Source organism: Musa acuminata, chromosome BXJ1-5 (genome assembly GCF_036884655.1).
Source record: "Musa acuminata AAA Group cultivar baxijiao chromosome BXJ1-5, Cavendish_Baxijiao_AAA, whole genome shotgun sequence".
In the NCBI taxonomy this organism is placed as follows: domain Eukaryota; kingdom Viridiplantae; phylum Streptophyta; class Magnoliopsida; order Zingiberales; family Musaceae; genus Musa; species Musa acuminata.
This window is the reverse complement of record NC_088331.1, coordinates 6,464,279-6,479,018: the sequence shown is the minus strand read 5'-3', so window position 1 is coordinate 6,479,018 and position 14,740 is coordinate 6,464,279. Positions and strand designations below refer to the sequence as shown.

General features: G+C 38.4%; 3 protein-coding genes across 4 annotated transcripts; 1 reads left to right on the top strand and 2 right to left on the bottom strand.

Moving 5' to 3' along the window:
* The first annotated feature begins 4,095 nt into the window (after positions 1 to 4,095).
* On the top strand, positions 4,096 to 5,487 carry LOC103984306 (uncharacterized). Its single transcript, XM_009401790.3, has 4 exons — positions 4,096 to 4,314; positions 4,615 to 4,772; positions 4,869 to 4,949; positions 5,118 to 5,487. Exons 1-4 carry the CDS (start codon positions 4,242 to 4,244, stop codon positions 5,250 to 5,252), a joined length of 447 nt encoding a protein of 148 aa, XP_009400065.2. The 5' UTR covers positions 4,096 to 4,241; the 3' UTR covers positions 5,253 to 5,487.
* A 717-nt stretch (positions 5,488 to 6,204) lies between these two features.
* Positions 6,205 to 8,746, bottom strand: LOC103984305 (uncharacterized). The gene is made up of 4 exons (XM_009401789.3): positions 8,539 to 8,746; positions 8,335 to 8,452; positions 6,614 to 8,224; positions 6,205 to 6,505 (listed from the first exon to the last, which is right to left on the bottom strand). The coding sequence occupies exon 3, from the start codon at positions 8,161 to 8,163 to the stop codon at positions 7,582 to 7,584; it is 582 nt and encodes a 193-aa protein (XP_009400064.1). The 5' UTR covers positions 8,164 to 8,224; positions 8,335 to 8,452; positions 8,539 to 8,746; the 3' UTR covers positions 6,205 to 6,505; positions 6,614 to 7,581.
* Positions 8,747 to 9,586: 840 nt separating this feature from the next.
* Positions 9,587 to 14,698, bottom strand: LOC103984304 (TATA-box-binding protein). Of its 2 annotated transcripts, none has more exons than XM_065182303.1 (11): positions 14,500 to 14,698; positions 14,246 to 14,335; positions 14,054 to 14,153; positions 12,642 to 12,729; positions 11,859 to 11,930; positions 11,045 to 11,095; positions 10,842 to 10,886; positions 10,654 to 10,746; positions 10,143 to 10,244; positions 10,000 to 10,073; positions 9,587 to 9,911 (listed from the first exon to the last, which is right to left on the bottom strand). In XM_065182303.1, coding segments are annotated over exons 3-11 (603 nt in total). In that variant the 5' UTR covers positions 14,131 to 14,153; positions 14,246 to 14,335; positions 14,500 to 14,698; the 3' UTR covers positions 9,587 to 9,910. The 2 variants fall into 2 exon arrangements, with proteins under 2 accessions (XP_065038375.1, XP_009400063.1); XM_009401788.3 differs by having other exon boundaries at positions 14,255 to 14,335; positions 14,500 to 14,697.
* Positions 14,699 to 14,740: the final 42 nt, after the last annotated feature.

Below are 14,740 nucleotides of genomic sequence, written 5' to 3'. Positions count from 1 at the left end.
CTCATCTGCAGTAGGTAGTTTGATGTATGCTATGGTTTGTACTAGGCCAGATATAGCTCATGCAGTTGGAGTTGTCAGCCGATTTCTCTCTAATCCTGGAAAGGAACATTGGGCAGCAGTGAAATGGATATTAAGATATCTAAGAGGTACTTCCAGGTTGTGTTTATGTTTTGGCAGTGATGAACCTGTGTTAGAAGGCTACACAGATGCAGACATGGCAGGTGATACTGATTCCAGGAAGTCCACTTCAGGATTCTTGATGACATTTGTAGGAGGAGCAGTCTCTTGGCAGTCTAAGTTACAGAAGTGTGTTGCTCTATCAACCACAGAAGCAGAATACATAGCAGTTACTGAAGCCTGTAAGGAAACTTTATGGATGAAAAAGTTTCTATAGGAATTGGGCTTGAAACATGAAGTATATACTGTTTACTGTGACAGTCAGAGCGCCATTCACCTCTCCAAGAATTCAACATACCATTCTAGATCCAAGCATATTGATGTGAGATATCACTGGATTCGTGATGTGCTTGAGATGAAAGAATTACAGTTGGAAAAGGTGCATACCAATGATAATGGTTCAGATATGTTGACAAAGTCTTTGCCTAAGGAGAAGCTTGAAGCATGTAGGCGAAGAGCGGGCTTGGTACAGCCCACCATATGAGCTGGAGGGGGAGAATTGTTGGGTCCAGCCCATATGTGGGCTTGGACAAATTTGGGCCATCAGCCCAAATCAAAGAAATCAAGAGAGAAATGGCAAAATTGAGTGAGCGTGCAGCGTGCACAGTGAGCGTGCAGCGGCGGCGTGCAGAGAAATAGAGAGAGAAAGATTAGGTTTCTGAGTTTTCTGCTTGACGATCGGTGGCTAAACGTTGTTAGTTTCGGTCCAAATTTTATGTGGAGAATCCTTGCAGCAAACTCTACAATCCTAACGGTGTTGATCTACAGTTTACCCTCTCTAAGGTACTTTCGTACGATATCCACTCCGTGAGATCTAGAATTCTTTTTGAGGAGATCCATCCTATGTGATGAAGATATGCTATTCTTGAGCCAAGATCTATGATCTTGATGTTATTCTGATCCTCTAGTTATTCTAGAGAAGACCTACTGTAAACCTGTTATCATTATTATTGATAGTGGAAGTTTGAGGTGGACTGCGGTCCCGTGGTTTTTCCCACATTGGATTTTCCACGTTAAAAAGATTTGGTCTCACTGTGTGATTGATTTATTGCTCTATTGTTTATATTATGCTGATTGATATTAGCATTTTGATATCAAGTTGATATTTTGATGAGAAACCTATTTTGATACACAAAGAGGGAAGAATTATTCCGCATTAACAGGTTTCTTCCCAACACCGGTGGTTGAAACGATGAGAAGGCCCTCACTAGGTTTCTTGGCTCCGTCCATCCTTCGCCTTGGACGTGTGAGACGACACCAACAACATCAACAAGCACTGTGCATTCTCGTGTGAGAAACCCTCTTTGACATTGAGAAGTTTTCTCCCTTGTTAGACATACTTTCGATATAGATTTTATAGGAATTGCACGAAGCATGATCAAGATGAGAAACCCTCTTTGACTTTGAGAAATCTTCTCCCTCGATCGCATCGTTCGACGAGTTCAGATAGAAGCTTTTTGTACTTTGACTCCTCGATCACACCCCCTCGTGGGTAGACATCTTCCTCAATCCCTAATGCATCATCAATCAAAATATAGATCAAGTTTATCTTTGTTTGTATTAGTCAAATTAACTTTATGATTCTTGTATTCAACTTAGACGATGATTTAGATGAAGATTAGTAGTGAGATAAATAGATTTAAAGCATCTTCATAATTTTTTTTTCTCTTTTAGGATATTTTTATTTGGGATTTGTATTCCAAAGGTCAGCCATATCTATAAGGTTAGCCAATTGAGGCTGACGCTTGGACGTGAGCTTGGGTAATTGAATAAGGGTGGGGATTCAAAGCCCGAAACACACCCATCTCGAATAATTTATTGTAATTTTATAAATCTACTCATCCAGTAAATGTTCTCATTGGATTGAAGAGAAAATACAGCTTAGGAAGTTAGAAATGTCAAGGCATATATGTTTTATATATGTTGATGGAAGAAGTCATTGAAATTTTGGTTAATCTGATATGATCTGGATAGGATTATTCGAGGTGGAAACACTAACTCTTAAAGTGTTACCTGTACGAAGATCAAAGTCGAAAGATGTTTTTCGACCTGATTTCTTTGACGCCCAAGTTAGTTAACTGAGATATATAAGTGTGGGTACGAGTGATAAAAAAAGATAACATCTTTTTATTTTATTGAAGATGAACTTTTATATATGATTGTAAAGAGATAGAATATTCTATGAAATATTTAGCGGGGAGATAACCTTTAATCGCCTCCAATAGTTTCTCCTTGTTTTATTCTCTTGTCCATCCGATGACAAGAGGGGCAATTCATAATCATTTATTTTGAACTCTTGCTCATGTTGATAGATAAGTGAAGGGTGACATCCATTCTCTCATTTCACCTGGACACCATAGTCACGTTTCAAATGAGAATTAAATAGTATATATACATATATGTATATATATACATATATATATATAATATATATACATACATATATACATATATATATATAATATATATACATACATATATACATATATATATATATATATATATATATATATATATATATATAAATATATATGCATATATATATATATATATATATTAAATTTTATCAAATTTTGTGATGCTGAAGGATGATAATATATATTTTTTGAGGCCCTTCGGCTTCGAGTATTAGTTAGTTTGATTTATAAGGATTTTATCATATCATCTTAAAATCTTAAAATCTTCGAAACAAATTTCACTTCGTGACTTTGCAAACCAAAAAAAAATAAAAATTCCCATTGCTAGGTGCCATCAAAATTTGACCCATTGATTGAATTGAATCTTGGAATCCCGATCGAGGCCAACAGAAGAAAAACCAACGACTTATTGTCTTCTTTCACTCGTTTTCTATATAAAATATAAAAAAAATATTGGATAAATTTCTTAAAAAAGTCTCTTGTTTTAAGAAATTCTTAAAGAATATCCTCATTTTTACAAATTATCATAAATAGCTTTTTCTTTTCTAAGATATAATTTTATTCTATCTTTATCACACCAACCACTGTATCCTCTACCCAATTGCATTCATTTTCATCTTTCGCTTTACTACTTTTATCTCCATAGCTTGTTACTGATGATTCCTATAAATTCTTCTTTACTCTTTTTGATCATCATCATGTACATGAGGATCGAGAAAAGAAGTCCCGATGTCCTCTTCACGAATGACACTACTGTATCAAGATGAGATTGGTCATGTCGTCGGAGAGCGAAGGGAAGACGAGAATGGTAGTACTAAGTTAATGGGCCGAGAGTCATGAGCAAAAATTAAAAAAAAATGAGGAGGCTATGTAAAGATTTATAAAAAAAATAAATGTCTTTTTCAAGAATTTACCCAAAAGTAATTATATTGTATCATCGAGCCGCGTTCCGAAGGTTAACACACGCGTTCGTCACCGAGTCAAACAAACGCGTGAGAAGAAATAAATAAAAAATAATAATAATAATAACAAGAAAGAAAAATTCGAGTAAAATCCCGAAGCCGCGTCGCCGACTACTTTTCTTCGGCCCCACGATCTTTGCTTTCGGTCTTCCTGGGTCCCACCCGCTCTCACCAATCCCAACACGGAAAGGCAGTCGGGTCAGAAGTAGACGGGTCCCGTCCGTGTTCGCTCGACTCACGCCACGTGCCCGTCAAAACGAGACGTCGCTCCTCCACTTAATTACCAGTCAAAATTGCATTACGTGTTACTAATTTAAATGTTTATTTTTGTAACGAGAGTTAAATATTGATAACAATATCAATATTGGTTAACCACAAAATTTGCCAAAAGGGTATTAACCATATCTCAATTATTATTTACGAATATATGTGTAATGTTAAAGAAATCTTATATTACTAATATTGCACCCCCAAAAACAGTACTATTTGACCGATCATTTTCAACAGTCAAATCTCATCAGCTACCACCTCTTCATCCCAGGCTTACAAGAGAGGCTCTCTTCTCTGGGTTTGCCTTCTACCTTCATCACACTACACAGAGGGTCTTTCTTCCTTGCTTCCCCACCCCACTTCTTGCCTGCTTCTACACTCTCCTGATCGCCTTAAAGCCAGTGGTGAAGCTATCATGGATTGCTTGCCAGCCGAGCAGATATCTGAGTTCCAAGAGGCCTTCTGCCTCTTTGATAAAGATGGAGATGGTTTGTTCTTCTTCTTCTCCTCCTCCTCTCCACATTTCCAGATGGTTCTTATATATATATTTGTTTGGTTGTGTTTCCTTGCCTCTCGGCTATTCCTGTTTGATCTTTTGTCCTCTTTCTTAGGAAAGTTCATGTTATCATGGATTGCTTCAATTAGCTTCATTGCGACTTCTCTTTTGGTTCTTATAGTCGTATAGTTTTATGGTTCTATGTCAACATAAAATGATGAGTTTTCAACTGAGAAGTAAATTTCTTAGGAAGTAAAATTACCTCTTCTCGCTAACATGCTGGTAATGATAGGCTGCATCACACTGCAAGAACTTGCCACTGTCATCCGATCGCTGGGTCAGGACCCGAGTGAAGACGAGCTGAAATGCATGATCAAGGAGGTTGACATCAATGGCAATGGCACCATAGAATTCGCGGAGTTCCTGAATTTAATGGCCAGAAAAATGAAGGTATAATACAAGCAAGCATCCAATCTTACAAGTATACGTAACCTAATTTTATGACCTTTATCAATTCAGGAACAACATTTGATTTTGGTGGTGCAGGAGACGGATACCGAGGAGGAACTAAGCGAAGCCTTCAAAGTGTTTGACAAAGACCAAAATGGATTCATATCAGCCGGCGAGGTAAGTGTTGGACATTGACAAAGACTTGTTGTGCTTGGTTTTTGAACAGCATGAAGGTTTCACGTTATGGTCCTCTCTCCTTGTATTATTTCTACCTTAATCCACTACGAAGAACACAAACGAGTCTAACTCGGTTGTGAAATGGACCTTTAATTTGGTGGCATGCAGCTGAGGAATGTGATGATGAATCTTGGGGAGAAAATGACAGATGAAGAGGTTCTCCAAATGATCAAGGAAGCCGATACCGATGGCGATGGCCAGGTGAACTTTGAGGAGTTCTCGCGGATGATGACGGCGGCCTGAACTCGATGATCTCTCTACGGCATCAAGACCTCATGCAATGTTTTATTTTTTTTTTATTCCTGTGCAAAATCTTCTTTTGTTTATTTTGCTCTACGGTATTGCGAATCTTCTTATTATATGCTACCGCAATGTATCAAACATGTAAACTAATTCCCCTGCTCTGTCTCTATGTTAGAGATCTATAATTTTAATATACAACACTGAAAGATTAGTAGTACCTCCATGTATTTGTTTACAGTTTATGCTTTATAATTACAACAAGAGACTGATGAAGAAAGGCAAAATGCTTTGGTGTTCATGTGAAAGTTCATGCTTGGGTTTACATCCAGCAGGAGTCTCTCTTTGACATACTTGTGGCAACATATTTAGAATTGATCCATTGCATGAATGCTTTTGCTACAACTATAAACTAGTAAACAAAGTTCCCAATTTTATGGTGTGCCTGTCAAACCATAGTGTAATTTTGAGAAATGCTATGAAGAGTAGTTTCTACTAGTCATATGAGGTGGTACGTAAGTGACAAAAAATACATAGTTTGGAAAATGTATAAAGCTTAGGCTCATAAAATTGAAGCCTTTTGCATCATAAATCAGACATCAACCTTCTCAATTGTTTGATATAAAACTAATGCTGAATGAATATTTGGCTCACATCCATCCCATTAACCTTACTATGCATTTCCATTTAGTTGCCATTGTACAAGCACAAGAACACTAGCACATGGTACTTCCCACAATCATCTTACCAATGGATATATAGTACTGAGAAAGCTCAACTATCAAAAACATCCCTTTGTGTTTGGTAAGTTTTTTCTTCCTTTTTTGTCCATATCAATGAACACAACATCCTTTCATCCACATTATCTGCACAGATAGACTTTGAAAATAACTAGTGATAAGGGACGGTACTACTGTTCTGATACTATCCTTGGTAGAAATTTAAGGAGAAATGGTTAGCAAGAACACAAATTTTAACAGGAAATGCTGATGCAGTAGACAACAGTATGTAAACTGAAATTGCAAGATTACACAGAACAAGCTACTCAAGTAAGACCTATGTACTTAATCAGACATTCAAGTCTTATAACTACTCCTTGACTGCCTATTACAAAGAAAACAAAATCCATGATAAACTACTTTACAAAGAAACTACACGAGGAATGCACCCCAGAAACAAAGAGCACAATTTCTGATCTTTGAACCGACAATAGGTGTGGCCATATTTCAGCTTATGATGTCATCACCAACACGCTCCTGTTTCATAATAGCAGAATTTATCAAGTTAGTGGATGCTGCACCACTCGAATAAGGGAGAGTGCAAAAAATAGGAACTACTACTACTACCAAGGACTCTAGTTCTACCTTGATGAGACTGGCAAGTTCATCTGCCTCCTGCACACCATCGGCAGCACCCGTTGATGACATGTTTAACCAACCCAACTAGAACTTGTTTGACAAACTCAGGATTAAGCTTTGAGGGAACTAACTGATGTTATATCGACACATGATAAAGAGAGAAGCTGATTGAGCTGAACACAGACGGACATTCTGGTGACACTAAAAATTTGACAAACAACTACGACCTACATGCTCAGAGATAAGCTAACAGCAGAGTGTAAATCATCATCCGAAGTCCTTCCCCCAACTTGCTCTTTCAAAAAACCAGGAAGCGGGAAGAGGAACTTCGATGAACTAGTGAAGCACTAACTCTGATATTAGTTGAAGAACAACATCAAAGAGGAAAAATAAGAAAGCTTGATTCGAGATGGTGAACAAAAAGCAAAACATGCTCTGTTAATGAAGATTGTATGATGAAAGATGCAGATAACCTGAAGACATGCTCTAGGACTCTACTGTATGAGGTCATGATCATGCAACGTTTTACTAAATCTACAGAATCTACTAGGAACCTACAGGGATACCATTCTGAACATGGAACTTATAATTTGAATACAAACAATAAGTACCTAGAACTAGTTGACTCTTAAGGGAGAAATGGAAAGGGGGTGTCAGCTAACTCCAAATCTGAAGACTAATCCATCAAGAACCAACAAACTGTTTGGCATACTTGGTACATTATTAGCTTCACGAGGTACGTACTACTGAAGTCTCCATCATCTTACTCCTTCCAAGCCTTTGCAAATTCTTTCCTTCACATACACTTCCATTTCTTCGAACAAGCTAACCCCTCACCCATCAAGGGCAAAGAATGAGGCGTTCCTATAAGTTCTCATGATTCCAACTAGTGATTCAGTACTGGCTATACAGAGCTAAAGCCTAAAACCAACGAAAATACAACTATGTACAGAACCCACATGCCTCCAGTCCCATCAGTCATCAGCAATATCCAAGTGGAGAATCCGTCTCAAATTCTCAGTGGCGGTGGCAGTGGCGGTGTAGGGAAGAGTATCTTTGGCAGAAGAGGTTGACTCCCTGGTGGGAGAACATGGGGCTGACTTCGATATAGATCGGAGAGAAACCTCTGGTTTAGGAATGGGCAGCTCAAAGGAGACGCTCCGTTTCTGGCGAAGGGAAAATCTAGGAATTGGCAAAGAACTCGGGGGTGGTGAGTTCGAGTAGGCAGGCCCTGCCCATAGCTCAGAGTAGGAGCAATCACCATTAAAAGTAGCTCCTTTAGGAGAAGGTGGAGGGTTTATAGGAATGGGCTTGCTCCTCCTACTTCGTTTAGGTGGCTCCAGGTAGAAGCAAGGAGATTTGGGTGCGGGATGGCTGTTGAATGAAGAAACTCTTGAAGGAGGTGAGCATAGAATATCAGTGCCGGATTCAAAGGACCGGCAGTTAATCCCTCTGAAGGCTCTCGAGGGAGCAGAGCCGAATCGATCGGACAACTGCGACCTGCTTCTGCCGAAGCATTGATTCCGATGCTGAGAAACCACAACCAATGTCTCCATCTGAGGAGGAAGAAACCTTGGGAAGCAAAGTTGGTCACTTTGTGATCAATCACGGCAGAACCTAACAAATAAAGAAAATAGGCAATGAGCACATGCCAGTGGATCCAATCCATTATGAAAGCACTAACTCTGAGTTCGACAACATCAGAATCTAGGGATCCGAAGCTGCACCTTGCGAGATCAAGCTTCTTGAGGCCACACCACGTCGATCGAAGAGCTTAAACTACAGAAGCAACACACGAGTGCACCTTTTACCCCGCGTCTCTAACAAATCCCAACGAAACGCACCCTAAAACGGCAGATCGAGCGTCAAGGAAATCAGATGACTAACAACAAATCGATACGAAAACCAAAGAGACAACGAAAACAACTCACCCACTGACAGAAAGTAAGAAGGACAGCTGAGTAAGACAGGAAGTGTCCGATCCCACTTGCTACCAGATTCCCATTCCCATGCCTGAGATTTCGAAAAATAAACCCAAATTTTTCGATCGACGACGGGACAGAATGGACCAGAAGAGGGTTTTGGGGAAGAATCAGGAAAGATCGACAAGGGATGAGGCTAACGAGGCGACGTCACCTTCGGATCTGAAATGGGACTCTGAGTTGGATTTAAATCCTCGGAGGAGTGAGCCACGCATCCGAAAAAAGCACGAAACCAGCACGTGCATAAAAGTCGTATGCGGGAAGGTTCAGGCCGTTAACGAGAAACGGAGGGACGGATCAGTGGGCCGCAGAGAAACGTTTCTAGAAGCGGCGCGAAACGAAGACTAAGAAACGCTCACGTACTTGGGTTTATTTACAAGGATTTGCCACTCTCCACGTCTATCCTTCCACGGTGACAAGTGGAATCAATAATTCATACGCACAGGTGGGCCCAACGAAAGGACAAATGACGAACCCTCTTTCAGGTGGGCCCCACCTGCCGATGATGGTCTCCTTTGAGGTTACAAGAAGATTTTTACTATAATATTTTTTTTAAAGGAGAAATATAAATGAGAAAATAAATAATTTCCCACACTCCACAAAATTATAATCTATGTTACAAAATGGAGAAATATACTTGTTAATAGGAGAAAAAAAAGAGAGAAAATTATGTGCCTTTGATAGCATTTGCGATAACTATGCAATCATGACTTCTTTTGGAAAAGGTTTAAGAAAAATCTTAAAGTATTCACAAAAATAAAGATTACTTTATTAACAAAGATGAAAAGATGATTCTTTCTTATAATTGCTCCAAGGCACCTTTTTCAGGAAAAAAAATAAAAAATACTGTACATGTTTCTCACAGATATAAGTATTTTGCAGCAACAATAGTGCAGAATAGTTTCATGCCTGCTTATGATCCAAAAGTTTGATTAGATAAAGATAATGAGCCAACCAAATGTTGCAAGAACACACTTTTCTATGTCGCTCACAGATATGTCAAGCAAGAGTTTTATTAGTAGATTGAACCTGCAATATCACATTTTCAAACAACAACAACAATCTTCGAACAAGGGGAAGAAAACCCATAGATGTCGACGGTAGGTTTTCATTGATACATTGGAATGTTGGTTAAACAACCTGTTTGCTCTTATGACTCTTCCACAAGGTGTACAACACAAGCAAAATTTCAAATGCTGGTTCAACTCCAGAACATTAGCACAGCACAGGAGACTAACAGACAGTCAGGTCATCGTCGTCCCAAAAGCTTCTTCATTATGTACAGATACAACTCCATACAAGTAGCTCCAATGTGTCGGCATCTGTTCAACAAACACACATATTTGTATCAAGAAATATAAGCCGATTAGATGGCGATAGAGGAACAACTTGTAGACATATTTGACATACCACTGCTGGGCTTTCCTAAACTCTGTTAGGACTGGATATATATTTTCGAAGGCAGTGTACGTCTCGTCTCTCACCTGAGAATGAGTTCCAGTATAATATATTAGCTGGAGGAAGTTTTTACAAAGTGCCATTCAAAGCATTACCTTAGCTCCTGTTATAACGATTTTTCCCGAGACAAATATGAGGAGCACAATCTTCGGCTGCTTCATCCGGTAGATCAGACCAGGGAAGAGCTCTGGCTCATACTGTTAGAGGCAACCAGCAACTAACAATGTTCAAGATATTGCAACAGAAAAAGTTCCACGGTTATAACACAAGTAACAAGAGGAGGGAACTGTGGTGTAGGAATTCTGCAGGTTATATGTTTTGTCGGTCCAGATAGATCACCGTAATTGAAAAGATAGGAAGAGTGATTTAAGCAAACATAACAATGACAATTGGCTCTACATATTAGCAGCACAGCTGCATCAACAAGAGCCAGTTGTGCTTAATATTAACTGAGTTTCCTAATGTTTACTAGTGTCACAAATGATGTGAGAATATCAAATATCGAGGAAAAAGAAGACAAATGAAACACAGAGATAACATAATAGTGCACAGCTGCAAATCACTACAAACAACAATAAAGCTCACATATGGAAATCATTAACATACACTGCAAAAGGCACCATGAGAGTATGCAAGGCCCTCCAGTCTTATCGGAAATTTGACATCGCATGAACCGACAATATTCTGGATCTTGAAATCCTAAGTCAGCACATTAGAGTGTCAGACTAATTAAAACAAAATATATATGCAACAAAAAGTGTAGCAAAAGAGGCCAGCAATTCGAGAGCAATTACCTTAAATTTGGCTGGAAATCCAAGCTTCTGAATTATTCGAGCATACTGAAAAATCAACAATATCAAGTTAAAGATAAGGACTCCTAGTTGCAGCCATCACTACATATGCTCATACAACAATCAATCTTATTCCTCTGTTACCAATAGAGAATTAAGATCAAAAGCATTTATGACTAAATACATTCAGTATTAAGTCATCAGACCTTCCTTGCTGCAAGTTTGGATTGATGCTCACTCTTTGCTCCAGTACATACCTGACATATGGATCTAGAAAGTAAGCAAAAAAACCATAACCTATGCAAGTGTTATGGAGTTTAGACATTGAATATTGCAGGTAACACAAATTTACATAATGTCAGATAAGACATTGGATAATGCAGGTAACTTACAAGTCAGTAATGACAAACAATTGTTTATTTATTTACAAATCCAATACAACAGAAAGCATGCTGCTGTACTCCTTAGAAAGACTCTGTAAAACACACTCACAAGCCACTAAAATACTGTCTCAAAACAAAGTTATACAATATCTAATTTGAAATCCATAATTCACAAGAAAAGGGGCCATCAACTCATCAAACAATTTGAGAATGCAAAATAGTCATTAGGGAAGCTGAAAAGTGCAAGAAGTATGAGAAACAATATAGCTCACATTCTCTACTACTCTTAAAATCAAATTACTCCAGATTCATTAACCTCTCATTCATTCTCAACCAAATTCTATCACATCAGATGCCTTAACCTGCCATTTTCAAAGTAGATACAAAGATAGAAAGGCTAAGTTTCATCAGTCAAAAAATTAAATAGACTCTCTTAGTCCTGCTTAACTCCGACAAGCTCTTCATCCTCCTTTTAGTTTTTGAATTATGGACTTGATGTCTGGAACATAAAAGGCACAAGAGAGAGTCACAGTGGATTAAATTTATCACAGTATTAACTGCCTAAAAGGATTAGCTGTTGCATATTGTATATACATATGAAACCTTCCAACAAACCATAAGAAGGAAAAAGAATTACCATTTTTCCTGATGCAAATATCAATGCAGTAGTTTTTGGCTCTCGTATTCGCATAATAACTGCAGCAAAACGCTGCACCAAAGAACAGGAATAACAGATCAGCCAAAACACGTTAATCTACTATACTTAAAATGCAACGTTGGCTTAGTGGAGCATAAGGCCATAACATAATATCTAATATACTCATCTATGCATTTTAGCCTTTCCCCAGTAATAGGGATCAGCTCTAGAGCTTGAGATTGAGAAAGCTCCATGAGTACATCTGGAAGACTCTCCACAACTAGCTTCCAACCTCACATCAACAGCTAAAGTAGGTATTAACTTCCTATGTTTGAGCAAAAGTGAGAAAATTTAAAACTACCTTAGACAAGAGAAGGTATAACGAAGGGTAAAGAATGGTCTTTCATCTAGGGAACAATGTTATCTCAAACCATAGACATAAAGGAGATCTTATCTGTGACCATCACAGATAAGTAATATAATTGTATGTATACCAGGTTCTATGCAAAACATGATTGAAGCACCATGGTCATCTCAGTATATTACATATGGACTTTTGTGTATCTTGCTTACACTTCAAGTAGGTCCTTATCCTGACAGGCCTTAATTAAGTTCTTAGAGAACAAAACACAGATTTTCAACTAATGATCATACCTTTAGATCATAAATAAAAAGAATAAAGATGGATGAGCAGCCATATCAGTGCAGAACACACATTCGGCAAGAGGGTCAATAAAAGCCCTTGCATCATACAGGATCTCAACATCTAATAATATCTCATACCTTCGGGTTATACTCAGCATTACGAGCTTGCAAAGCAATTGCTTTAAGATCCAACTTGCAGTCCAAATTAACAGTTGAAACAATATTCCTGGAACATCCAATAGCGGTGTTAAAACAGTGGAACTGCCAGAAAGGTTTCGGTGAGCAACAGACATATATTATGGTCGGTTCACATATTCAGCAATCTCTACCTGACATAGATTCTACCTGTTGACTTCAATAGAAGCTCAATCTGACATTCAGAATACCTTAGTGCTAAGTTTTATCAACAATTTAAAAACTTGATCAAGGTGGGAATCCTAAGAAAGCTTTTCTTTCTGCTTCTTTTCACATATTTAAAAATCTAAAGTGCCAATGTTTAATACTAACACAGATAGAAACGTCCAAACTAATCAACAGGTAAAACAATTTGCCCCTTCTCATGTGGGTGTCACAAAGCTAGGGCTGAACAAAAGCCAAACCAGATAACAATATCGAGTGCTGATTGAAGCTCAGACATATTCTTGCAAGCTGGGCCTTCTGGTTCATTAAGCCAAACCTCATATGAGGCTTGATTCATTTCATTTAGTTATTTAAGAAAAAAATCAAAGCCATTTGCTACAATATTTTCCCCACAAAAACATGCAAGCTGCCGGTATTGATTCATCAGAAAAGTCACATGACAGAAGCATCATAATTTTTATAATTCTGTATCATGGTCTGTAAAAGATCACACATATTGATGGTGAAATAAGAAAGCATAAATACATTATAACTTATAACCGAAACGAGAATAAAATTAACGATTAGAGAAAGATAATCTCAAAGTAAAATGCAATAATCCTTTGAACTTCTTATGAAGTCACCTCATCAATAAAAAAAGGAAGTGTTTTGATACTATAATAAACAACTTCCATGCAACACACAGTCCTTTCTTATCTCCACATGCTTGAAGCAGCTGTTCCATCTGAGAGCCGCCAGCCTAAGTTCTGGAGCGGACAGTTCTAATCAATTGATGGCATGGAACCTCACAGTTTAAAAAAATGTTCAAAGACGCTATGAAAGTCTTGCAAACAAGGCCACAAGACAAGAATAAAGGTAACAATGTGTCGTTTTAGCTTTCCAAACATCACTCAAGCACAAAGCTCAAAGGTTTAATATACATAAACCATGGTGCACAGTACTATACACAATCATCAGCACCTGAATTACAGATTGTTTCAACAGACCGTGAAAAAAACAAAGTACAGCTCCAGTGTTACCAAATTGTGAATAGTATATTCTTAATTAAGAGGAAGAAGAGTGAAATTAAATGGTTCTCCTCCAAACGGACTCAAGGAGGCGTCGGAGTTCATTAGGCTCACACAGTATCTAGCATGCAAGTTCCATAAGAACTACTTCATTAAGATGCAATACGATGAAGAGAAACTTACTGAAGCGTGGGAACAATGCCAGAAGGATGCTTAGAGAGATCGACGGGTTGGCTCTCATCCATGCCCTGATCTGCCATGCTCCACTTTCCAAATCCTCCTCCTGAAGAATCAAACAAAACAAAAATTTTCCTCTTCAACCCAACTCAATCCCTTCAAAATAGCCATCTTTGTAATCAAATCTCCTCAAATAACCTGACTTGCCTTGTAAACCAGCGATCTTAAAGGTTTTTATGTACTGAAACACAGGAATCCCCAAATTCTTCCAAGTCGAACAGCAGCAATCTGATCAGAGGAAGACGAAGACAGCAAGATCAGCATCAACAATTTATTCATCGAGTCTTTTCAGGCGACCGGAAGTAGACGACATGAACCAACCGGAGCAAGAACGAGCAAAAACAAGAGATCTTACTATCTGACCTAACTCTTCGTCAAATGAACCGATATACCTCTGCAAATTCGAGGCTGTCCCTGGCGATTGGAGGTCGGAGATGCGAGGTACTTCGGCGGGAAGTAGTGGGAACGTAGATATATAGGTGAAAAATCCAAAAAATATTGGGCCTTTTATAGGGAGAGGAACGGATCGGGGATAAATAAGAGAGAAGGAGAGGAGAAGCGAACGAGGCAAGGCGAGACGAATGGAGGCATTCCATCGACGGGATCATATCTAGGGCTTGCCTTTTTACATAT

Excerpts from the sequence above, each read along its gene's own strand:
- LOC103984304 (XM_065182303.1), bottom strand. The coding sequence starts at position 14,130 with ATGGCAGATCAGGGCATGGATGAGAGCCAACCCGTCGATCTCTCTAAG. Across the intron at positions 12,730-14,053 it reads GGCATTGTTCCCACGCTTCA|GAATATTGTTTCAACTGTTA; the intron begins GTAAGTTTCTCT and ends TGGATGTTCCAG. Across the intron at positions 11,931-12,641 it reads ATGCTGAGTATAACCCGAAG|CGTTTTGCTGCAGTTATTAT; the intron begins GTATGAGATATT and ends TCTTTGGTGCAG.
- LOC103984305 (XM_009401789.3), bottom strand. The coding sequence starts at position 8,163 with ATGGAGACATTGGTTGTGGTTTCTCAGCATCGGAATCAATGCTTCGGC.
- LOC103984306 (XM_009401790.3), top strand. The coding sequence starts at position 4,242 with ATGGATTGCTTGCCAGCCGAGCAGATATCTGAGTTCCAAGAGGCCTTC. Across the intron at positions 4,773-4,868 it reads TAATGGCCAGAAAAATGAAG|GAGACGGATACCGAGGAGGA; the intron begins GTATAATACAAG and ends TTGGTGGTGCAG. Across the intron at positions 4,950-5,117 it reads GATTCATATCAGCCGGCGAG|CTGAGGAATGTGATGATGAA; the intron begins GTAAGTGTTGGA and ends GGTGGCATGCAG.